The 25,604-nt window shown below is 32.7% G+C and overlaps 1 protein-coding gene across 4 annotated transcripts in view; it reads left to right on the top strand.

Annotated features, from left to right (window-relative positions):
• LOC114349435 (homeotic protein spalt-major-like) overlaps positions 1-25,604 on the top strand; it is a 499,984-nt gene that overhangs the window by 117,941 nt on the left and 356,439 nt on the right. For all 4 annotated transcript variants that reach the window (XR_007696687.1, XM_050644745.1, XM_028299810.2 and 1 more), the window contains exon 3: positions 1,111-1,143. Coding sequence is in view for 3 of the 4 variants with exons in the window: in XM_050644745.1 (XP_050500702.1) it covers positions 1,111-1,143 (33 nt within the window). In the remaining variant the exon portion in view is untranslated. The remainder of the gene's footprint in view (positions 1-1,110; positions 1,144-25,604) is intronic.

Genomic DNA, 25,604 nt, shown 5'->3' with positions numbered 1-25,604 from the left:
ACTACGTCTTTACCACCAAATATATGTTTATATCTGTGGTATACCTCGTAGTTGTACCTCCTCCTCCAAATACCATTTTCACAGATGCCACCGAATATTCCTCTCAGGATCCTTGGTTCAAATATAAGCAGAAGGTTTTCATCTGCCTTGGAGATGGTCCATGTCTCCGATCCATATGTCAACACTGGTTGTATAAGGGTTTTGTATATGGTTATTTTTGTTTTTCGGCTTAAGGTTCTGTTTCTCATATGTCTACTCAGTCCAAAACAGCATTTGTTCGCTAGGTTTGATTTCTTCCGTCATGACGTTCTCCTTGGTGATCAGGGAGCCTAAGTATGTGAATTTGTCCACCACTTCAAAGATAGAGTTATCAACAGTGAATTGGTGAGCGATGTTTCTGGCTCTATTGTTGGATGTTGATGCCATCATCTTAGTTTTCTCCTCGTTTACTTCCAGGCCCATATTTTTTAAGGCATTTGAGAAGGTGGTATACATGGCACAATATAAAATTGCATAAATCTCTTCTTGAAATAAAGTGGTATCTATTCTCTTAATGAAATACAAATGTTTACATTGCCACCACTACTCTAAATTCCTGCAACTGACGCTTCTGCAGTTTTGCATGCGTTTTGGAGCTGGAGCTCTGCAATAATGGAATTAACTAGAGATTTATGTGGTTTTATTATTTATAATTTCCCGAACTGCCACACTAAAATGGAACTGGGTCAGACACGTCGCCCGAATCAGTGATGAGAGGTGGGCGAAGAGACTTCTTGAGTGGAGGCCGAGACAAGATAAAAGAAGTAGAGGAAGACCTCTACTCGTTGGACTGACGAGTTTAAGAAAATGTCAAGAAATTGGATGCAAAGTGCTCAAAATATAGTACAGTGGACAAAAACGAGGCCTATGTCCAGTAGTGGACGCAAAGGGCTGGGTGATGATGATGATTATTTGTATTATTGTAACTAATAAATTAAAACAAGTCTTGTGTAAATTAGCTTATTGTATATACGTACAAAATGTCACAATTTGGCATAAGTATATGTATACTGTAAACTATAAATAACTTTTTTGTACAATCCGTTCTAATAATTTTTTCTATTTTTACAGATCCTGCAGATACTACAGAAGCAACAATATCAGGTTAGTATCAAGAACTATATTGTTTTAGTCTAGTAGGTACTAATCCCCAAACTTATAAATCTAAAAAAAAATCTATTTGACACAAGATGTCAAGATAAATAAAAATAACCTCATACGATTTTATCAGTCAAATTTCCCCCAGCCAGTTCGGGTTCATAAATGCTGTTGGTGCAAGTGGGCTTTGTTTTTAGAGATGCAGACACGTCAATTGTGTCGTATATGCATCAAAATAATAAGTAAATTTCATAGTAAAAGAAGCAGGAATCAGAATTGAAGGCCTTGGAACGATTTCTCCCTCTGCTGCTCATTCAGCTGCAGCCGTTTTGAATTCGAAGTAAAGTAGAGGGTTCATATTTTATACTTTATCTGTTATTATGAACAGTTCTTCGACTCTTCGTATCCCGATCCATTCGCTGGTATTATTTGACCACGAGACTTGTTTCTTACCAGTTTCTCTCCGTCATTCGATTTTGCCCATCCATTATCCTGTTTTTCCTGGCTACCAAAAACTTTTCGCACGGAATATAAAAAATAAGTTAGCCGCTAATATTTTATATCTCTTATTTTTTCATAATTATCAAGTATTTATTTGTATTAGGTTTATGAAAAAAGTTCTTATTATTCATCTTTTCCACTAAGTACAAAAAAAAAGTTAAAACGGCCCACACAACCTAGTTTTAATTTGCTGAATAATTAAAAAAGAATGCGATTTCCTGTATACATTGTCATAAAAACTATGAAATATACCCCGAGCATTTGCTTATCACTTGGTTTTGAGTGTTTGGAGCTCGCGTGCTGTGGTTCGAGCCATTTCCGTTTGTGGTCTGGGCCGTTTAACAGATTTGACTCCGTATTTGTATTTTGCTCTTGCTATTAATAAAAACTGCCATATGGCGCCAAGTCCGAGTCGAAACTAAGCTGAGCTTCCGATAATATTGTGTTTTCAATTATTTATCTACTTTTAGCCGGTTTCACGAATTTGTTTCATATAAAGTGAACGTCAAGGGAGGATTATGTTCGTAATAAAGAAAAGATAGCCCATAGGAAGTTTTGCAGAGTTGAGTTGAAAATCGGACAACAAGGTTTTGCTTTGGGCTCTCTAAAATTATATAAGTAAAGTACGCTAGAAGTTATATTCCAGCTTTTAGTTTTTAATACGACATTAAAGTACAAATGAACAATAATTTATAGACCAGGAAGAATTTGTTTTTAGGTGGATGTGAGAGGTGACATTCGGATTTTTGCGGATAAAGTTAGGTGATAACTTCGTTAATAATAATTGACTTATGCTCATTCTCAAATATGCCCGGAACATTAATAAAAAAAAATAAAATATTTAAAAATTTCAAAAAATTTCTTTTTTTTTTTCTAATTTTCTTTGCTTATAACTTTAAAACGATTCATTTTGGAACAAAGTTGTATAAGAATAAAACAAAGATAATTAAATTTTCTATCAGCTACGATTGGATAAAAATGTCTTAATTTATCACCCTTGTTGCAAAATAGCAATAAATATAAAATAAGGGGGCAAAACAAGCCTGTCCTTATTCAATGTTTTTCCATCTCTTAGGTTACACTTGGAACCTTCCTAATTCGCTTAGAAAATGTTTGTAATGTGCTAAAACTGTCCACCAAATTTCATTAAAATTGACTTACTAGATTTTGCGTAATAATTTTGCAATCTAAACTTTTTTTAAAAAATAAAAAATTTTTAAAATCTTCCACAACAAAAAATAGAACATACAAAGATTTGTCAATTTTTTTACATATAAAGAAGCACTCCACCTGTCTAATGCACTTTACAAAATTGAAATCGGATTATTTGGCAGCCTCAGCAATGTTTTAACGTTATAAACAATTTTTTGGCTTATAAACAAATTAGTGCTGTGGCTAGGAGGGGGTGCTACGCGCTCCTTTATTTAGATGGATCTACTTAAGTTTTTTTATGTATTTTGACCCGTAGAACACGAATTTTTTGGGTAACAGTTGATCCGGATGTCGATAAGATTGTTATAAACAAAGAACTTGAGGAATTATATAACATCGAGTTTTCGCAAAATAAACCATTTTTTGTATTTCTTGGGTAATTCTAAGCAAAAAATGTTCTTACAAGTTTTTTTGTAGGATGCATAGTTTTCGAGATAAACGGAATTTAACTTTCAAAAATCGAAAAATTGCAATTTTTGAACGCGGATAACTTTTGACTAAAAAATAAATAGCAATTCTGCTGAAAGCATTTGAAAGTTTAAGTCAAATTATACCGGCTTTAATTATTTGCATTGCTAAAATTAATTTCTTTATTATTAAACAAAGCTATTTGTTTATAAGCCAAAAAATTGTTTATAATTTTAAAACATTGCTGAGGCCCCTTAAATAATCCGATTTTAATTCTGTAAAGTGTATTAGATAGGTAGAGCACCACCTCTTTATATGTAAGAAAATTAGCCAACTTCTAAATGGTCTACTTTTTGTTCAGAAAGATTTTAAAAAATTAGAACTTGTTTAAAAACATTTAGATTGCAAATGTATTATGCAAAATTTATTAGGTCGATTTTAATGAAATCTGGTAGACCATTTAAGTAAGTTATAAGAATTTTCTAGGCGAATTACTAAGGTTCTAAGTGCCACCAAAGTGGTTAAGAAACATTGAATAACAACAGGCGTATTTTGCCCCCTTATTTTGTATTTATTGCTATATTGCAGAAAAGGTAATACCTTAAGACAGTTTCGACCAGTCGTATATCATACATAATTCAATTATCTTTATTTTATTTTTGTACGACTTTGTTCCAAAACGAATCGTTTTAAAGTTATAAGCAAAGAAAGCAGAAAAAATCGGTGTTTTTCGAAATTTTTAAATATTTTAATTTTTTTATTAATGTTCCGGGCATATTTGAGAAGGAGCATAAGTCAATTATTATTACTGAAGGTTTCACCTAACTTTATTTGCAAAAATCCGAATGCCACCTCTCACATCCAAAAATAGACGTTTTATTACAGATTAGTCCTGGTCTATTAACAGAATTTATAAAACAACAAAATTTTCTAATACATTTTAAATCTTTGGTTTCCTTTTTTCCGCTATTATTGGTATGTTCTTGTTATTGATTTCTTTTGGTATTGGTAATCAAAACCTGCTGCATTCTGCTGATCGGTTCACTACACATTTATTTTCATTGAAGGTTGAGAGCTGCTTCTTTCACTTTTCTCTTTTCTATGTCTGTTTCTTTCATGATTATTGATGCATCTTTCCATTGTATTCTGTGCTTCTTGTCCCATATCTGGGATTTCTCGAACTCTCTGTTTTTGATGTATTTTTCATGCTCGTCTACCCTGACACTTTCTCTTCTAATACTTTCAGTAGTCTTCCAGTTTCGCCCACATAGAAATTGTTGCATTCATAGGGTACTTTGTAGATGCAGTTTTTGGTTTTGTCAAATTCTTTGTTAGCAATTTTTTTCAGCAGTTAATTACCTTTGTTAGCAGTTAGTTTTTCTTTCTGGAATGCAGGATGAGAGATTTTCATGAGTGCAGATGCCTAGGGCTCTATCGTATAGGGATTTGATAATTTCTTTCATGATTTTACCTTGTGTTTGGAGTTGTAAAATTAAATATCTGTTGGTATGAGTTGTTTTTTTTTTGTAGATTTTGGTTGCATATCCTAGGTCTTCTTTTGTGATTAGTGATTAGCATATCCAGAAAAGAAAATGTATTATTGTTTTCTTGTTCTATGGTAAATTTTATGGATTTGGTGCATTATTCTTTATTGTTATTAATATCCACCAGAACCTGCCAGCTTGTTCTTCTTTGGTATGTTGAATATTCAGCGTTTGGAAAAGCTTAAGCTTTAGTTTTTAGTTCACATTTGTTGTTTTTTAGTGTCTACATGGCCATTTTTTCACTCTTAGAAATAAACGTCAGATCTCTATCTGACGTTCGTCTCTATCTTAGGTTTTGGTTTTACTGCTGAACATACTCCTCCCCCCCTCGTAAATAATCTCCGTTCTAAAATCTTTTCTTGGTTTACTTCATAAAATAATGTTAGATTATAATACATCAGCTTAGTAGACTAACATTCATAACTTTTCAGTAGTTTAAAAAAAAAATAAATAAATTGTTAACTTGGAAAAAGTAAACAAATAGTCAGAACTGGGGATAAGTGATGTCGTATTTGAACAATATTTAAGTATGAATATTCATTAGATTTCAATATTACAATAAGAGACTATTATAAATTATAAGACTATACCTATAATATTAAATTGATTATTTCATATCCGCAGGATATTACTGAATTTTTGTTTAATTCGAACCTAATTGGCTACCAACTCTAACTAGCTGTACAACACAATTTTTATATGGAAGTGATTGTTCATAAATCCTATTCTAGATTAACTTTTTGCAGTAAAGACCAATTCTGCTATAACCAACTCCAAGGAGGCATTCTACAAATTAACGTTTCTGTATACATGCTTTCACCATAATGATGCCATTTGTGCCTTAAACGTAAGGTACTAAATGAGCATTGCGCTACTCGGTTCGTAACTAAAGACTTAATGCTAATATTCAGCTCTTTAATTGGATCAAATAGAGTCAGGTTTTTTATGGATTGTTTTATTACTATACACCTTCTTTTCGTTTAATTAATACATCTAATTGATGAAATATCACAACTTAATAGGAAGTAGAATATTACAGGAGATAGGATATGTATTATTAACAAGGGTTATATACTGATTTTCTGCATTTTCTTGCTTATTTCTGTAGCAATTACTTTTTCTTCACATTTTTCTACTGCCTTGTAGTATATCTTACTAAATGAAGAAACATGTGTAGCAAACCAGTCAGCAGAATACAGTAGGCTTTGGTTGCCGGATACATTTCTGTAAGAAATTTAAATGTTGTTACGCCTCTGGTAGTAAAATAATATTTACCTTCAAAAGATGTTTTTACCCACCGAAAACTTGTACCCAGTAAATCCGGGGCAGCAAACATTTAAAAAGTGGTTTTACCTAACTAATAGAAATTTGAAAGTTGTCCCCGCCAACCCGCTGGTAGGAATTGCAATTATAATTTGAATGTATTTAGTAAGAAGTTAGAATCCACCCAGGGTGGACGCTGTGTTTATTAGTTAGTATCAATTGAGATTCTAGCCAGGTCTGGACGCCGCCTTTTTTAGTTTAGAGTTTTGGATGCAAAACTCTCGTGTATTTGTATTAAAAAGTATCAACGTGAATCCAGAGAGGTCTGGACGCTGTCTTTAATTAGTTTAGCTCGCGTATGGTTTAAAAGCTACACGTTTCCCAAACGCTTATTGTTAATTAAGTTCATCAAAACTTCCTTAGTTCATGTCCTACTTAGTGATCTTAAAACTGTAACAGTTCTATTGTGTTTTTGTTTCTCGCACTAGTGTTGGACAGTGAATAGGCGGTTTAAATATGTACAAGAAAGAACTTTGCTCAGATCTTAATTTAGTTATAGTAACAAAGTTAGTCATAAAGATTAGTTTGATATTTGTTTTAGGTAAAATTATTTAGGTAAAACTGTAATTGTCATTACAATCAATTTTGACTTACCCATATAAATACAATATTTAACTTAAACATATTTAAGTTATACTTACCATAACGAAGATTTGCAAAAACGGCTTGTCTCGTTGTTCTGATATACCTACATATTCTTCTTCTTCTTATGCCGTCTTCTGACGAAGGTTGGCGATCACTTTTTTAAACGCTTCTCTGTCTTTTGCAACGTGAACTATCTGTTCAACACTAAGGTTAGTCAAATCTCGGATATTCCTCAGCCAAGATTTCTTCTTTCTTCCCAAGCCTTTTTCCCGCTCTACTCTTCCTTGTATGATGACGTGTAGCAGAGAGTAAGTATCGTTACGAAGTATGTGGCCCAGGTATGATGTTTTTCTTATTTTAATCGTGTTCATAAGCTTCCTGCCATGTCCAATTCTTTTTAACAGTTTTTCGTTTGGGACTTTTGCAGTTAAAGGAATTTTCAGAATACGCCTATATAGCCACATTTCCAATGCTTCCAATTTTTTTACGGATTGTGCTTTTGCTTTTAGAGTCCAAGCTTCTATCCCATATAGTAGTTGCGACCAAACATAACATTCCTACATAACATTAACCTACATTATCCAGAAATCAGTTCTTTGTACAAATGTTTGTTGTAGAGGCACACAATTATTAAATTAAACGAAACAAACAGTTTTAATCCAGTATATTACAAATTTAGTTTTATGGTCCCATAAATCAATGCTATAAAATGAAATTAACACATGTTTGGCATGAATTTACAATAACATCAATTTATTTATCATACCCAGCAAAATATCATTAGTAATTTATAATTATGTAATGGATAATATTGATCAGGGAAAATGCAGTGGTCACATCTCCTATTGTGCCGTTGTCAATAATTCATAAAAAATCATGTTCATACCTATTTTCACCTGGGATGTGATACACATGGGAAAGTGCTTTTCACGCTTTTTCCATTAAGTAATTAGCTGCATGATTTAAATGTGGTTTATAATCAGATTTTTCGAGACTATTATTACGGATTGACGGACATATTTTTATTTCTCTTTTACACGCACACACAATGATTCAATTTCAGTACTTAATTTTGATAATTATGTCAGGTAATTTTTAATAGCGGGTAAAAGTTAAGGAGTATTATTAAGACATTTAGAAGTTAATGAAAAGAATAATAACAATATTCATCTAATCAGTTATATATTTAATCGATTTCCCGTTCTTTTGCTTCATCTTTCTTGATCAGTAGGTCGTTTTTCCTTCTCTCTCTATATGACCCAGCCATCTCCATAAATCCAACTGTACCTTCTTTTTTTATTATGTCTCTTATTGAACGGTACATTATTTTTCCACCTACCTCTACCGAAAGTATACTTTTCCGGACCTGATTGTAGGGAGCAAAGTCGTACTTTTCCTCCCTAGGGAGGAAAATCTTTTTACTCACAATCGGTTAGTAATTTATGGATTTCTAACCTTTGAAGTAATCAGGAAGCGACTTATTACTTACTTTACTTTCCCAGCTAGCCGGGAAAGTACTTTCCCGGCTAGCATCTGTCACTTTTCTACCTGCAAATGTCAATGTCATTTTTGATTAAAAGATGGTTTAGAAAGAATAGAATCCACTCAACATTTATTTAATTAAGGAACAACAACAATAACAAAAAGAAAACTATTTGGAATTATAAATATTAATAGTTACATTGGAATTATGATTACTATTAACGGTTAAAGTAAGACCGTGTTGCTCAAAATTATGAGTTTCAGAAATAGATGATGACGCCGACGTTACCGGATTTTCTACATGAGACAACATATTAGCAATTTTTATTTGTCCATGTAATGAATATCCCTCTGCTACGGTGTTGGATTTCCAACCCCCCAACTTTTTCAACTGTAGGATGTCTCCACCTATATTTGCTAATAATGTTACTGAAATAAATAATCGCCTAAATTTCAGATTCAACAAACTTGTTTTGTTACCTAGCAACGATCTCACAGGTTACTTAAAATAATTCATCTTATCACATAATGAAAATGGATACAGATATTTGAAACGAAATTATTATTGGTAGATTGTGAGTATTAGAAATCCATAAACTACTAACCGATTTTGAGTAAAATAGTATACAAACCTCGCGGGAACTCATTCTAGCCTCGCGTCTGTAGTTTACCTCGGTGCTTCGCACCTCGGTAAACTACCTTGCCGCTCGGTTGAAATACTTTTCCGCTAGGTATGTAATATACTATTCCTCCCTAGGGAGGAAAAGTAAAAGTGACGTCATGAAATTTCATTCATGAAATATAACTTATTAACGCCCTGTACAATATCTATTTTCTATTACGTAAGTATCTATACATTTTAACGTTTATTTATAAAACAGCCTGTATTTTGTAGAATGGTAAAAACAGTAAATTGTTATTTTAATTTAACAATGTTTACATTAATAATTTGACTTATATTTGACAGTTGACAGTTATATTGTACCTACTTGTTAGTTTTAGTTCTAATAAATTTTGTTGGCTAGTTACATAAATAAATTAAGTAAAAAGGAAAAAAATACTTGTTATTTGAGGTAGGTGGAAAAACCATATGTATAACATGGGAGTAAAGTGCCTTTTCCTCCCTTGAATGATTACTGCCCTCCGCTACGCGTAGGGCAGTAAACTTCATTCTCCGGAGGAATAGCACTTTCCTCCCTTGTTATACAAATAGCTATTTCCCACTTCTCTGTTTGGCCTTCTTATCAGGCCCACATATTACGACCAAAATGGTGTTGCTCAGAATGGGAAGAGACAGAGAACTTTTGACCACCATTAAAAGGCGAAAGACAGTTTATTTGGGGTACATACTTAGAAATGATAAGTACGAGTTGTTACAGCTGATGAAGGGTAAAAACCACAGTATATAGAGGTTCCACAGTAAAACCACTCCTCTGTCGGCGCTTTGATCTCAAGAAGTAATACCGGCAGTACGCAATTGGTAATTCACCAGTGGTGGATGCGGGTTTTCCCTGTTAAAATCCGTACGTTTATATGCGACTAGCAATGCGAGAGTGGGGCAAAAGCGACTAAGAACATTGCGCGGTCGCCATGCGCGACTACAGATTTTACTTTCAATTTTTCGGAGAGTGGTTCTACTGTCCCTCTTTATACTGCGGTAAAAACAAAGAAAAAAGCGACCATTAACTGGAACAAAAACTAATCTAAGGTAACCTTGAACATGTGGTTGTGAAGATATGAACAAAATAATGACATTGATTTAGATAATAGACTTTAAACTTTGAAATTTGAATATAGAATATGAGAGAATATTATATTAATATAATAATAGCCTTTATATACATACATACCTATATAGGGCTTTTCATCGATTGTCATTTGTTTCGAGCTTCTGTCATGTGTCACATAATATGAATATATCTACGTCATACGTTTTTGGTTTGTATCATTGGCATATACCATAACGTATGACGTAGATATATTAATATTATGTGACACATGACAGAAGCTCGAAACAAATGACTGTGAATGAAAAGCCCTATACCTTAAATGAAATGGTATGGAACCAGGCAAAAGATAATTACTTGACAATTTATAAAAATACTGGATGTTCAAACATCTAAAACCTACAGCGAAGTAATGATAATTATTTTCAATATTAATTGATGACTTCATAAATGTTTGGTTATGTAAAATCAAAAAAACATTAATGTATCTATAATTTCCCTTGAATGAATATTAAATAAAGATCGAAATAATCTACATAAACTTCACTTAATGGGTTGACTAAGGAAATTTAACAATGAAACTAATATTTCAAATATTCCATAACAAAAAAACAGCAACTACAAATTATTAGAAAAAAAGAAATTTTACCGGGTGATTTTTATTTAGGTTCCATATGAGTCTTCTTACTCCAGACAAAAATTGGTAATTTTCACTTTAAAATTGCACTAAAGACATTTAATAAAAGTAATTTAAAATAAAAATGTGTGTACCATTTTTATATATTCGGCTGCAATACGAAGGAAAAACAATCTTACTTTTTAATTAGAATAAGGAGTGCAGCCAGTCCCTTTAACTGCAGTTTTCTGCTCTTATTGGAGCGTCATCAGAAGGAACGTAGGCACTGTTCTCCTTAATCCAATCAAATCGCATCGAAATGTTTTCCCAAATATTGCAGTCAAAATGATGGTAATGGGTGGCTAGCGCCATCTGGCCGTAAAAATACGAAGCAAGTTTTCAATCCTAATAGCAAATAATTAATATTGAAAAATATCAAAAATTACTAAAAGATTTTTAAATTGAAAACTTACTGTTTTAGTACTGTTAAAAGTAATTTAGTTTTTAATTATCAACCCGCCATTGGTATAACCAATTCTACAGCCAGCAGTCAAGTATCGGCCCCTTTCTTCCAACAGTACGACGTCAAACTCTCAGAACAGGAAAGAATATTCACTGATACCAACCCAAGAAACTAACAGGTAGTTTTAAGTGTGTTTAGGTATGACGTCATTAAAATAAGTATTTTTTAAAATATAAGAGAAAATATTAGTTATAAATGGAGAATTACGAAAAAATTAGAGAAATTTAATTAAGAGAACAAAAGAAAATAATTATAAAAATAATTAAAAAGTTCAAAAATAATTTCGTAACGTGTCGAACCGTTACAGTCGGCACTAAAAAAAGAAGATCGGGCCCACAACCTTTTCTATTGCAATTCTTCTAGTTCTACCATTTTCTATTTATATTGTAGCTCATGCATGTCATTTTTTTTTTCAATCTGATTAGCTTTGCCGGTGTGTCTTAATTTTTCAATTCATTAAATAATTTATTTCTTCCAATACAGTCACAGGCTTATCTAAAGTCTATACGAAGAGGGTGAGAAGTTCTATGTTCTGTTAGTGGCATTTCTCGATTCTATGTGTAATTATGTGGATTGCATTTGGTTGTGGATCTGCCTTCCCTGACTCTTTGCTGTTAGTCCCTAATTTTTTATCCATGGATTGAGCAGTCTTTGTCTGACAAAGGCTGTTAGAATTTTTGTATATTGTACTCAGTAAAAATATTCGTCTTTAGTTGTTACAGTCTGTTACTTCTCCTTTCTTAAATATTGGTAAGTATAGTTGGTCTCCATTTGCTTTGTTTAGTTTTTGGTATCCAAATAGTTTAGCGCTGCCGTTACTATTCTCTTTTAGGTCTCTTCAATCCACAGCCTTTTTTGTTTTTGCATCATTGATTTTATTTGTATTTAATTCTTCGTATTTAGTTCTTTTTAATTGATATCCATTTATTTCTTGTTTGGTTTTTTATATTCCCTCTGTGTTATTTGCTTCTGTGAGAATTTCCTTTAAAATTGTCCCATTTTGATCTTTTAGTTCCTGTACTCTTACCTTCTGCAGGTTACATCTTTTTTGGTTTTGTCTTATTCTCTCTGTTTTAATTACATTACCTTTATTTTTATTATTCCTATTAGTAGAAAATGGTCCATACCCAAAATGACAAAATAGAAGATAATACAGGTTATATGACCGGGTTAAACACACAGACGCATTTCAGAAAAGCAAACGATAGAAACGAATTTGTAATGGTTATAGCCAACCTTCATTAGTGGAGTCGGCACTAGAAGAAGCAGATGCTAAGAAAAGTTTCAAACGAGAGACATGAAAATTTTATATTCAATAAAAATACAATCCGGAGATTCGAACTTTTACTCAGAAGAGTACATCTGCTCTATCCCTGCGCTAACAAGGCAGTTATAATGTACCGAACAAAATTTTACCGTTTTGGAAAAATTGCCTTTCATTGTATGCCAATTTAATAACACTAAAAACAATAAGAACATGTTTTATATTCACGTTCTATATAGTTGGCAAATGTTTTGCTTCGGTAATTAGAAAACCATGAAATCCGGTGCATATTCCATATAATTTTAATTTATGTGTAATAAAAGTTGTGACTTATTGCGAGTTTTTAACTTTTCATGGGAATAACAACACAAAAGCAGGCAAATCTAGATTAGGTTTTATCAGGAATCACTTCCCCGTTCAAATGTTGTTGTACAAGCATACAATTACCATAATAAACGAAGCAAGCGCTTTTAATCCACTATATTACAAATCTAGTTTTATGGTTCTATAAATTAGAGCTATAAAATAAAATTAACACTCATGTTTGACATGAATTTACAATAAGAGTAATCTATTTTTCATACACAACAAAAGAGAAAATTCGATGTATGATAATAAAAATGTTAACAGTGGAGTGTTGCCGAATAATTTTCAAATGCAGAAATTATAACAAATCTTCACGGAAAAGAATAACGCGAGGTAGAGAATAACTACTGAGCTCCTATATAAACGGAGATCTAATGTGGTTGGTTCACTTTGTAGATCCCAAACTGTATATTATATACTATTATGCTCTGTATTTTCTCCTTGTTATGAGATTAAGATGCCTCTTATTAGTTAGATTAATTAATTAATTATTTTAATTGCTACTCATGAAACAAAACCAAAATTTAATAAAATTTTTCAACAAAAAATAAGTATATTCTCAGGGCTAGTTGATTGTATGTATTACCTTTATGTTGTGGTTTCAAGTATTTCTCGTTGCTTGCTTTATCCAGGACAAAACAGGGAAAATAAATATACACAAAACTCATATAAATTTTATAACTACTATTTATTTGTACACTATACCATAAATATAAAAAATTCAAATTTATGCTAAACTTTATTCTGTTGTAAAATTTCTTATCTAATCAAAAATAAATCTTTAATAATTCTATTATCTCCTTTTGTGAACAAAATTCCTTCAATTGAATCGGTAGATTGTTCTTATTATTATTATAAAGAGAACACAAATTTTAATTTCCACTTTTCAAACGGCGTTATCGAAATGCCTCCCACTTTTTCAGGTAAATATTTTCACACATGAAATGCCTCCCAGGTACAATCGAAATGCCTCCGTTTCGTTAATCATTTAGGCTGATATTTTGTCTATTTAACTCTGTATAATGACACAATGTTGCCAAATCATAATTTAGGTAGTATCTATGTATTTTGATTTTTCTAATTCTTAATGCAGTGTATATAAAATCGTCGGTGATTCTGCAAAACCTCGTATGAGATTTTGTTTTTCCAGAAGTTAGATTTTTGCCCTGTCTAAAACTCCGTTAAAAAATACACATGTTAACGTGATGAAAATGTCATTTCGTAACTATGTTAACGTAGTTAGGTTTCTTGCCATTTTCATTACGTTAACATTTGTATTTTTTAACGGAGTTTCTTACAGAGCAAAAAACTGTATTCGGAAAAAAATTCTCATACGAGGTTTTGCAGAATCACCGGCGAAATTTGTTTCACATAAATATTTCACAGTACGACATATTTCTTTTTAAAAAAGAAAGTTGTTACCCTACAATCTAATATCCAGTTTTTCTGGGTAATTCCAATTCCGATTCTAATATCTTCCTAATGATTCCATAAATAGGTACTTTTACCTTAATCTTTTTGATTGTTTATATTATCTCAGTATGAGTGTATATTCTCTGAGTTTACATATCTGAAAATTCGACATTTCCTCTACATCTTTGGGCCGAGCACTCTTTATCTTTACAAAGAACCAAAAAAACCCATGCGAAAGTTTTCATTCCAAGTATGATTCTTCTTTTTACTGCCCCTATCCTAACATTAAGAATTTTATTGATATAATTTTACAATTTCAAATAAATTTCTACATTAAAATGAATTCTGTTTCGACACCAAAAAAATTGTTGTTGAAAGTACAGCAAAAATAAATTTTCTAAGTGAAAATATTTTAGAATTAAGAGAATGTAAAATAAATAGATTAGAATTTGTCCAAAGTAGTATCATATAAATTTAGGAAAAATATTTTGTAATTTTCAAATAAGTTTTTTGTGATGTTATTTTTAATAAATCTATAAAATACTTATTATGTTTTTGTATTTTTTGTTAAATTTGTAGTAACAAAAAATAATGGTTACTATAAAATATATTATAATGGTTATAAAACTAATTGTATATGTATAAGTTAGTTAAAATTTATAAATACCGCCCAGTGTGAATAATGTTTAATACATAAAGGTTGAGAATAAAATAAATTAAATAACAAAATACCAATTTTGCCAAAAATTTACAAATGGACGAAGATGTGGCAACGTCTCACCTTCACATAAAGATTAGAAGCATGTAATTTATTTAAAGCTTGGGAGGCAATTCGTATATGACGTTTTAGCGACAGGTAAGAAACCCTTTTTCGGGAGGCATTTCATATGCGGCCTTTTCAAATAGATTACTTATATCTTCTATGAATTTATGAATGAATAATTTATGTTGTAATACAATTAAGTTGACAAAAAACAAGTATGGTATGTAATACAAAAGAACTCTCTCTTTTTACAAATAATCTGACTAACCTTTGCCAACGTCCTTATTTCTTCTGCTGGATTGTGTTGTCTTTAGTTCTCCCACAACGTGCTCCTCGGATTCTGCAATCTGTGCTTCTCCTTCAAACTGTTTCAAAAAACAGCACTCGTTCGAATTCTCTCCTCAAATTAAAATCTCTGACTCGAGAAAAACAATATCAATTTTTAGAATTCCAAGATTTTTTTCCTCAGCTCGGTATCTCTTGCAAAGTTTATATAATACGGCTACTCGGTCCAGATAGAAACTGGAATCTATTCGGGCACAAAGAGTTTGTACTTCTCGACTTGATCTCGTTTTCGTCTCACAAGAATCTGCTTCCACGGCTAAAAAATTAATACACTTTGCACAAATACACTACTTTCAAACTGGACTGATTGCTTTGAATGATCATTACACAATAATTCCCTTTTCTCTTATCAGTTTGAAACTCACCACTCTATTCTCCTTCCATCGGTCTTCTAGCCAATCATAAGCATTCTCCACACACCATATCCCTACTTTTTTTTCCTAAGAACAAATAGTATTGTATACAAAATTTATTTCTTGTCAATTTCCAGGAGATATTAAAATTATTTTTATTTAAAATCTAGAAAAACCCTCTTTCTAAAACTAAACAAAAATGTTTACTATCCGTTTTTTCTTTCTGGGAAACCATTTAGAAACACTGTCTATTGTTCAATCAAACCGCGGTATGCATTAACTTTCTAAACAGCCGTTTGTAGTCCATTCTGTTGAAATGTATAAATTGTTCGTAGAAACTTTACCACTAAATTTTTTTCTTCCGCGAAGCACTTCTTAGGGCTAAATTATTTTATTTACAAAATTTGACCATATACAGGGTCATGAAAATTTACGGTGTCGTGGTCTTTGACAAAAAATTGATTTTTTAAATTCTCCTTATAAAAATTATTTAACAATACATTTGCAGCGACACATAACGCATCTGATGATGCCATTACTAGTGACGATGTTACTAGTTTACCTCAGATTTTACCGAAAATAACCCATAACTTATTTCATGTTATATCCTGTATATTTTTGTAGATTTTAACAGGTTTGGTATTCTTTGCTGGCAAGCATGTTGGTCACCTAATGTAAACTCGTGACTTGAAATAACCCCACAGAAAAAATCTAACGGGTTAAGGTCCGGCGAACGAGAAGCCCACTATATCAATCGTCTAGGCGCTGGACGCATATATACGTCGAGCGTATCTATACGTGTAACACTTTTAGTAGTATTTTAGGTACAAATATGTAATTGTCATTACAACCTACTTACTTTTTACGTAGTCCTAAGCCTTTCTACCTTTAGGTGTAAGGCTGGTGGAATTGAGTTTGGCATTGTATGGTTTGGAAAACATGGCTCCATGCTTTCCGATCTTGCGTTAGGTTTCTTTGACTTTCCAATGTCAATCCCTTGTTCTCGATTTCTTTCCTGATTTCATCTACCCACATAACTCTTGGTCTCCCTCTTTTGTTTTTCCCCTGCACTCTCGTTTCGAACACTCGTTTTGTTAGCCTCTCGTTCGACATTTTACACACGTGCCCGAACCATCTAAGTTGTCGTTCTACTATTTTTTCATTGATTGGTTCTAGTTTTAGGTTTTGTCTAATTGTTTCGTTTCGTATTTTGTCTGTCCTCTTTCTGTTTGCTATTTTCCTCAGGAACCTCATTTCCATAGCATCGACTCTGGATTTTTGTCTCCCCGTCAATGTCCATGTCTCGCTGCTATACATGATTGTTGGTCTAACTACTGATTTAACGACTGCCGTTTTTACTTTTTCCGGTATCTCTTTTTTCCCAAAAAATGTTGTTTTCATAGTGTTAAATAGGCTCCCTGTTCGTCCCATTCTCTCGTTTATTTCCATGTCTTGTTTACCATTTGATTCGATTATTACTCCTAGGTATTTAAAATATTCCACTTGCTCTAGTTGTTTCCCGTCTAATTCTATTGCGTGTGTCTTCCTCGTATTTGAAATTATCATTGTTTTTGTTTTCTCTGTATTAATTTTCATATTTATGTTTGATAGTTCTTCTTCTAGAATTTCAAGATTGTTCTGTAAGTCTTCTCTGTTTTCTGCTATCAATACCATGTCGTCTGCAAATAGTAGCTCCGATAGTTGAGTCTGTTTCATTTGCCAGTATCCTAATGTTAGTTTTCTCATTCTTCTCTTGGCTTTCTTTATCGCTTCATCCAGTACCACTGAGAATTGCAGTGGACTCAGCACGCATCCTTGTTTGACGCCTTGACTTGTAGTAAATTCTCTGGATTCCTCGTTATTGGTTCTTACTACTTACTGTATTTGTATTATTTTTGTACATATCCTTTATTACTTCTATTATGTGTCTGTCGACTCCCCTTTCTTTTAGTGTCTTCCAAACGTCCTTTCTTCGGATTCTGTCAAACGCCTTTTCCAGGTCAATGAAGCACATATGTATCTCTCTATTCTTCTTGATTACCTTCTCATTTACTTGTCTTAATGTGAATATTAGGTGTTGCATGCTTCTGTCCTTCCTGAATCCACACTGTGTGTTTTCCATAGTTGTTTCTATTTGGGTTTTTATTCTTGTCTCTATTATTCTTGCGAATACCTTCCCAGGGATACTTGATATGGTGATGGTGATACCTCGGTAATTATTACAGTTTCTCTTGTCTCCCTTTTTGTGTATTGGTAATATAATGTCTTTCTTCCAGTCCTTTGGTAATTCTGCTCTATTTATGATATCATTCATTAGTTCTTTCATGCTATCCATTCCCTCTCTCCCCATGAATTTTATCATTTCCGGGGTGATATGATCCTTGCCTGGTGCTTTGCCCAGTTTTACTCTTTCTATTGCTTTATCTAATTCCTCTCTTGTTATGGATTCCACTTGTTGTTCTACATTCCTTTCTTGTATCTCCCCTATGTTGTCCTTGTCTACATGAGTTAGCTCTTTGAAATGTTCTCTCCATCTTTCCATTATTTGTTTTTCTTCTGTTAGTACGTTTCCATTCTTGTCTTTTATATTCGGCATAATGTGCTCTTTCTTCTGTCTAAGTTGTTTTAATGCACCGTAGAAGAGTTTTTGGTTTTCCCTATAATTTCTTGTCATTTTTTGTCCAAATCTCTCCCATGACCTTTCCTTTCCTGCTTTCACCGCTATTTTAACCTCTTTCTTTTTTTATATGCTTCATAATCTTCCGGGTGTTTTGTGCTTAGGTATCTCTTCCATTTGTCTTTTTTGTTCTTTATTTTCTCTCGTATTTCTTCCGTCCACCATTCTGTTCTCCTCATGTTAGTATTTCCTATTTTTGCTTTCCCACAAGTTTCCTCAGCTGCTTTGATTATGCTGGTTTTTAGATATTCCCATTTTTTTTCTATATTTGTATTTTTTGCCCTACCTTTTAAAGTATTATCTAATTTTTCTTGGAATTTCTTCTTATATCTTTCCTCTTTTAATTTGTAACTTTTTATTTTTTCGTTTACTACCTTTCTTCTCTTTTCTTCTTTTTCCTCTGTTGTTCTCATTCTCATTATTACTTGATGGTGGTCACTGCCAATCTCTGAGCCTCTTTTCACTTTCGTATCTTGTATTTTTTTCCATTTGTTGCTGCTTACCAAAAAGTAATCTATGATTGATTTTTCGTTTCTGCTGTCTTGTACTCTCGTGTATTTGTGTACTTCTTTATGTTTAAATTTTGTATTTGTTATAACTAGTTTGTTCTCCATACATATTTCTATTATTCTTTCACCATTTCTGTTTAGCATTTCTTCTCCTTCTTTTCCCATGCACTCCTCTATTCCGCTGTTGTTGTTTCCGACTCTACCGTTTAGATCTCCCATTACAATTATGTTTTCTTCCCCATTATCAATTTGCATTTGGAGCTCCTCGAAAAATTTATCTTTCTCTTCCTTTCTTGCATCTTCGTTTACTCCGTAGGCTGTTATTATTGTCCATATTTCTTCGTCCATCAGTTTCATTTTCACCGATAATATTCTCTGGTTAACATATGTTTCTTCTATAACGTGTTGTAGTCTATTCGGTGCAATTATTATCCCGATTCCTTCTTTTGCTCTCTCTTTTGTATCCGTTCCTAGCCAAAGTAACCAATATCCTTTGTGTATTTTCTTAAGACCTTTTCCTTTCATTACAACCTAACTGTGGCTAAATCCCATATAAACGTAACATTTGTATGAATTAATATTAAAAAGTCATTTTAAAACCTGCAAAAATATCCAATTTAAATTAGGGTAACTCTGATGAAACCAAAAGACTGGTATAGGAGGAGATTACTACAGGCAAAAGACCAGTCGGACGTCCCAGAATGCGATGGAGAGATAACATCCAAGCAATTCTCCGGAAAATGAACATTCCATTTGACCCTAGATTGATGGAAGACCGATCAAATGGGAAAAAGTTGAGTAGAGTCAGTCAAGACTTACCCAGGGCTACGTGATGGTAATGATGATAATGAAACCAGAAGTGGAGTGGTAACAAAAAATATGGAATCAGATGCGTTATGTATGACTGTACTTGCATGTGAAGATTCATGAATAATATCGTCTTTTTCCTTTCAGAGATATTCACTTGGTTCCATAGTTTATTCCAACTCGGTATATTCCAACTCGGAGTCCATTAGAATTACTATTTTTGATTTTGTTATTGCTACTTTTCTTCTTCTTATTCTTTTAGGATTAAAATATTCATCTCTTCTGTTTTTTGTTTATTGCATAGTCGTCTAGGTCGTCTCATATAATAGTAAAGTAATAAACAAAAATTGATAGAATATTTTGTACTTACATAAACTAATTTTTGTATAGTAGCCTAGTAAAATAAAAAAAGTCAAAATGTAAATTCGTACAGGTTAAAACAAATTTTATATCAAAGTTTAGGTGGTTACAAAAGATATTTTCAAGAAAGTATCCAAATCATACAAGGGGATCATTGTTTAAATAATTAAAAAGGGGTCATTTTTGCAAAAAAAAAACTTTTTTAACTGCTGAGGTAATTCACTGATTAATGAAGATCTATGGGATTTTTTTTTGCAAAGTTGAATGGTAAATCTTTCAAATAAGTTTTATTAAATTAAATTTGACCCCCTATTTTTTTTAAATAATTGTATATAAAACTTTTAAAAAAAATTTGCAAAAAATATCTTGTTTTACAGATTAAGTTGGGCTATGATACCAGTATTAGGCAAAAAAAAAATTGGTCGAAAAATATTTAATATTTTTTGAGATATTTAATTTGTTTATTAAATGTTACTATATTTTCAATTGCAAAAACTCGGTTGTTGCCAAAAAAATATTCACCTGCTTAAGATCTCATTATTTTTAATTTTATGTATATTTTCGATAAATGTATTGATTTGATCTTGATTATTGATATGAGATAATATCTTATATGTTACTTAATTTAATCAATGTATTAATACTAATCTAATTAATTAACCAGATCACATATCAATATGTTTTCAATCTCAGGGCGAATTATAAATTAATTACTTACTTCCGTGGCTTCTAAATATTTCTTAATGGTTCCTAATCGGGATAGAAAAGAAAAGAGTAAAAAAAATACACATATGGGTTACAATTATAATCAAAATATTTTTTATTTTATTTAAAAGGCAATCAATGCTTAATATTTGCTATTTCTTATTATTCTTAAACATAACATTTACAAATGGGAATCTTATTTCCTTTTGGTTTTCAATTGAAAGTTTTTATTAACATTTAACTATTAGGAGTTATTAGGAACAACTCTATTTAAGTTTGATGAAGCTTTTCTGATATTATTGATTATGTTATTCAATTTTTTATATGGAATTTAATACGAAAAACCCATACATTCATGTCCAAACAAATGAGACTGACCTTTTCCTGGTGAACTGAAAATATCCTCACACAAGACCCTTTCCTGCTATCCTTGGCTGCGATCAAACCTCGTCCTGGCTTCCAGTGATGTTCTCCTTTGAAAAACTAGCTCGAATAGCTCTCGTTCCTGCTTTTGTCGTGATGCTGTGTTCTACCTTTTTCGAAACTGCTATCAGCTACCGGTACACTCTTGGCTCAAGGAGGTTCTTTTACTCTCGACCTGGCCTACTTCTCGTTCCAGGATAGATACTCCACACTCACGGAACTACCGGCTTTCTCACTCTCCGTACACTACCGTCTACTACTCGACTTCACTTCTCGACAGCTCAAAACATTCTGATCTCACTTTCTCATCCATTCCCCTACTTTCTAAATATCCCTTCCAGATTCACAAATCAATCTTCCACCACCAACTCTCATTCGTAATATTCCTCAAAACCAATTTTTAATCTTTCTAAATATGCTTAATGGATTTCAAAAGAAAATATTTAATTCCCATTCTAAAATACTTTCTAACTATTTACAAATTTTAATGACCTATTCTCTCTTTCAAATGAGTCTTATTTAGCATAGGCTAATGATCGAAACCTTCCGCGAAAAACGATAATGAACTATCATCTATTTCACTGAGTTTTATTTAGCATATGCTAATGATCGACCTTCCGAGAAGAACGATAATGGTACGCGTCATTCACTTTGTTTATCTAAGCACATTGTTCCGAGTTTCGTACGCTTATTCTAATCACTTCTTAAAATTAAATATAACAATTTGTTGTATACAGATTGTTCTAAATTTATATGCCCGAGGTTGAGAAAATTAAAAATATTTTATATTAAAGTGAATTTTGTTTATAATTATCAAAATTTAATTTTCATATCAAATAGAAATATAACAAATCCCCGCCTTGTATTCGATAAAATTTATCTGCATTTTTAAATAAATTTTCTCGAGGCAAAACCAACTCCCTGTATATTTCCTTACTTTAATCTACGTCTTATATCCTAACTTACTATCTACTTCATGTAATTCTGTCTTTTATTCGTGATATTTGTATACATCGTGAATATTATAAATTCCTCGGATCTTTTCCGAGTTCCTGTGCCTCAACTCATAACTATTTATCCCATTTTCATTATTCACGATGTACGGGCCTTCGAAAACAGGCATCAACTTTGCGCAAATGCCCCCAGGAAGATTTGATACTCGTAATGCCCTCACGAGTACTTTTTCACCCTTTTGGAAAGTCACTGGTCTTCTTTTTCTATTTTGTTCCTGTCTTTGGATATATTTTTCGTTGCTTCGCCGTAATCTTCTCTGTACGGTTTCAATCACCTGTTGATATTCTTTTGGCTCTTGGTCTTCCCATGGCCTTATCGGCAGTACACCCTTCATGATGTATTCTGGGGTCTCTTTTGTTACTGTGCTCGGAATTGTATTTAGATACCTTTCTATTTCCGCCATTTTCCTGTCCCAGTGGCGATGTTGACCATCTGTTGCAATGCGAAGAAATTTCGTCACTTCCTGTATGAATCGTTCCGAAGGATTACTCTGTGGATGCCTGATGCTGACAAAATTTGTCTCTATTCCTCGTTCTCGAAGTTGTCCCTTGAAACGATCATTTCGGAAATACGTTGCATTGTCCAGTAGAATCCTTTTTGGTGTTCCTACTATGGCTATAAAATTGTCGATTTTTCTTAATATTTCCTGCCCCTTTGTGGTGCGGCAACTATATAATTTTACGTATTTTGAAAACACATCCACCATTACCAGAATATGTTTGTTCCTTTTAATGGTCATAATTAGATCGCTTAACATATCTATTGCTACAATGTCTAGTTTGTTTCGGGCTTCAATATTTTTGGCAACATTTTCGTTTTTGAAATTCCGACTCTTATATTTTTGACATACATCGCACTTCTGGGTAATTTCCTTTGCAATGCGGTAATCCTGTCGGCTGATGTAATTTTCCCTAAAAACGAGCCAAACTTTTCTGCTACCGATATGCCCATTGTCCTCATGTAATTTCTTTATTATCTTTTCGGCCAATGTCTGTGTCACTAAATATAGTTCCTTTCCGTCTATTCTCTTAAAATATATGTCATTTTCTATTTCCGCTCTTCTTTTCTCTCTTTCCTCTAGGTCTTCTTGGTTTGTCCTTATCTCATTTAACGAATATATCCCTTCTTCTTGTATTAATCTATTTAGTCCCACCTGTAGAGTAATTGTTTCCTTTTTTCTGGTGTCCTCATCCCGTGTTAGAGCGTCGGCTATTATGTTGTCTTTTCCTTTTATATATCGGAACTCAAAATCATACTCCTGTAATAATAGAATGCCTCTATGTATTCTATTATTTACTAATCTATTCTTCATGATATGTACTAAAGCTGCATGGTCTGTTTCGATTGTGAATTTTGCTCCCAATAAGTAAAACCTCAATTTGTTTACGCAATATAGTACACTGGCAAACTCCAATTCTGTAACACTATATTTTCTCTCATGTGTTTTAGTCACTCGAGATATAAAACATATCGGCACTTCTTGGTCGTTTTGTATTTGAGACAGAACTCCTGCAAATTTTTGTATGGACGCATCAGTTCGGAGTATAAAAGGTAAATTGTAAATGGGGTGGTATATTTTCGTTCCTTTTGCGAATTCTCGTTTTAATGTTTCGAAAGCTTCCTCCTGTTCTTCTTTCCAATTCCATTTTATTCCTTTTTTAAGCAACTTTATCAGAGGGATTTCCTTTTGGCTCAAATCGGGAATCAGTTTTTTAAAATAATTAATCGTGCCAAGAAAACCTCTCAATGTTTTCAAATTTGTTGGTCTTGGGTATTCATCTATGAGCATCATCTCTGTCTTCGGATAATCTTACTGTTTTGGTGTCCAATTGAAAACCCAAATAAATGACTTCTTTTTGAAAAAATTGACATTTTTCAATGTTTAATTTCAATCCCGCTGTGTCCAATTCTTCCAGAATTATTTCTATGTGTTTCAGATGACTCTGAGTATCTTGTGAAAAAATTAATAAATCATCGATATAATGAACTATGAAATCTTCGTGGCGATTCAAAATGGTATGTAGAGCTCGGACGAGTGCAGCACAAGCACTCTGCAATCCAAACGGCACTACCTTAAACCGGTAGACAATACCATCAATAGAAAAAGCGGTGTAGTTTCTACACTTTTCAGCTAACGGTATCAACCAAAAACTGTGTTTTAAGTCAATTTTCGAAAATATGTGTGACCCGGTGATTCTTCCAAAAATGGCCTCGATGTTTAGAGGTGATTCATATTGTGATACTGTGTGCTGGTTGATATTCCTGGCATCTAAACATAATCTCAATTCTCCACTGCTTTTCTTTACTATCACAATCGGGTTAACATACGGTGAATCACATCTTTCGATGATTTGATCTTCCAACATTTTATTTATTTCTTCTTTCACCTCTTGTCGATACTTGTATGGAATCGGGTAAGTCTTTGATCGAAAATTTCCCAAGTTTTTCACCTCAAATGAATGTTCGTACTTTTTAGCCACTCTGTTTTCCTCATTGATCAAATTTTCGTAGTTTCTTAACATCAACCGCAATTCTTTTTCTTTCCCTTCTCCACATATCAATTTTCTGTCTTTTTTCTCAGATTTTTCACATACTTTTATCGTGTATTCTGCATCCTCGTTTTCATATGCCTCCTCTTCAAATGCCACTGTTTCGATCATATCTTTTTCGCTTTCATTTTTTTGCTTTATTTCTTCTTCTCCTGAGCTCGTCTCTTCTTTTGAGGAATCCCAGGTTTCCTTTGTTTCTGATACTCTCAAATTTTCTTCTTCTGGGCTCAACTCTTCTTTTGAGGAGCCACAGGTTTCATTTTCTTTTGTCTTTTTCTGACTTTTTCTCCCTTTTCTTCTTTGTCCTTGCTTCGTTGCCAAATTCATTTCCACTGTTTGTTCTTTACCTGATTCGTCCGTATTTTGTTTCTCCTGTTCCTTGTCCTGTTCTTCTTCTTTTTCTTCTGTTAGATTCATCGTATTATTTTTAAAATCTATCACTACATGTTTTTCTGCCAATTCGTCAACTCCTACTATCATGTCATGTGACATGTTTGGCATTATTACACATTGTAGTGCATACATCTTCTTACCCAGTCGTACCATTACTCGTATGCCTTCATTTATAGTTGCCAATGTCCGTTTGTTTGCGCCCACTAAATTTACCCTAGGTATTTTGTAAATTAAATTTGTTAAGTTAACTTCTTCTATTAGTTTTCTGTTGACCAATGTTATTTCAGATCCAGTGTCTATCATAATTTTAATTGGTTTCTCGTTGATAAATCCATCCACAAATTTTAAATTAACTCCATTTTTCTTTTCGTTGTTTCTTGCCAATTTAATAAACTCCTTGGGGTTACAAAAGATTCCTGTTTGATTTTTGGTTTTTAGTGAGCGCCGTCGTGAAAAAACGCCGGTTGCTCATCGTTGTTTATATTTTCGTCATAATGTCTCTCTCCGTCATATCCATCTGTCTGGGTATTATTTACTTCTCTTCTATTTTCTCTTGGTCTGTCGGATCTGTTTCGGTTTTCTTGATATCCCTGTTCATTTTTTCT

Source organism: Diabrotica virgifera, chromosome 1, assembly GCF_917563875.1.
Source record: "Diabrotica virgifera virgifera chromosome 1, PGI_DIABVI_V3a".
NCBI classification, from domain to species: Eukaryota; Metazoa; Arthropoda; class Insecta; order Coleoptera; family Chrysomelidae; genus Diabrotica; species Diabrotica virgifera.
The sequence above is the reverse complement of the archived record's forward strand: the minus strand, read 5'-3'. Positions and strand labels throughout refer to the sequence as shown.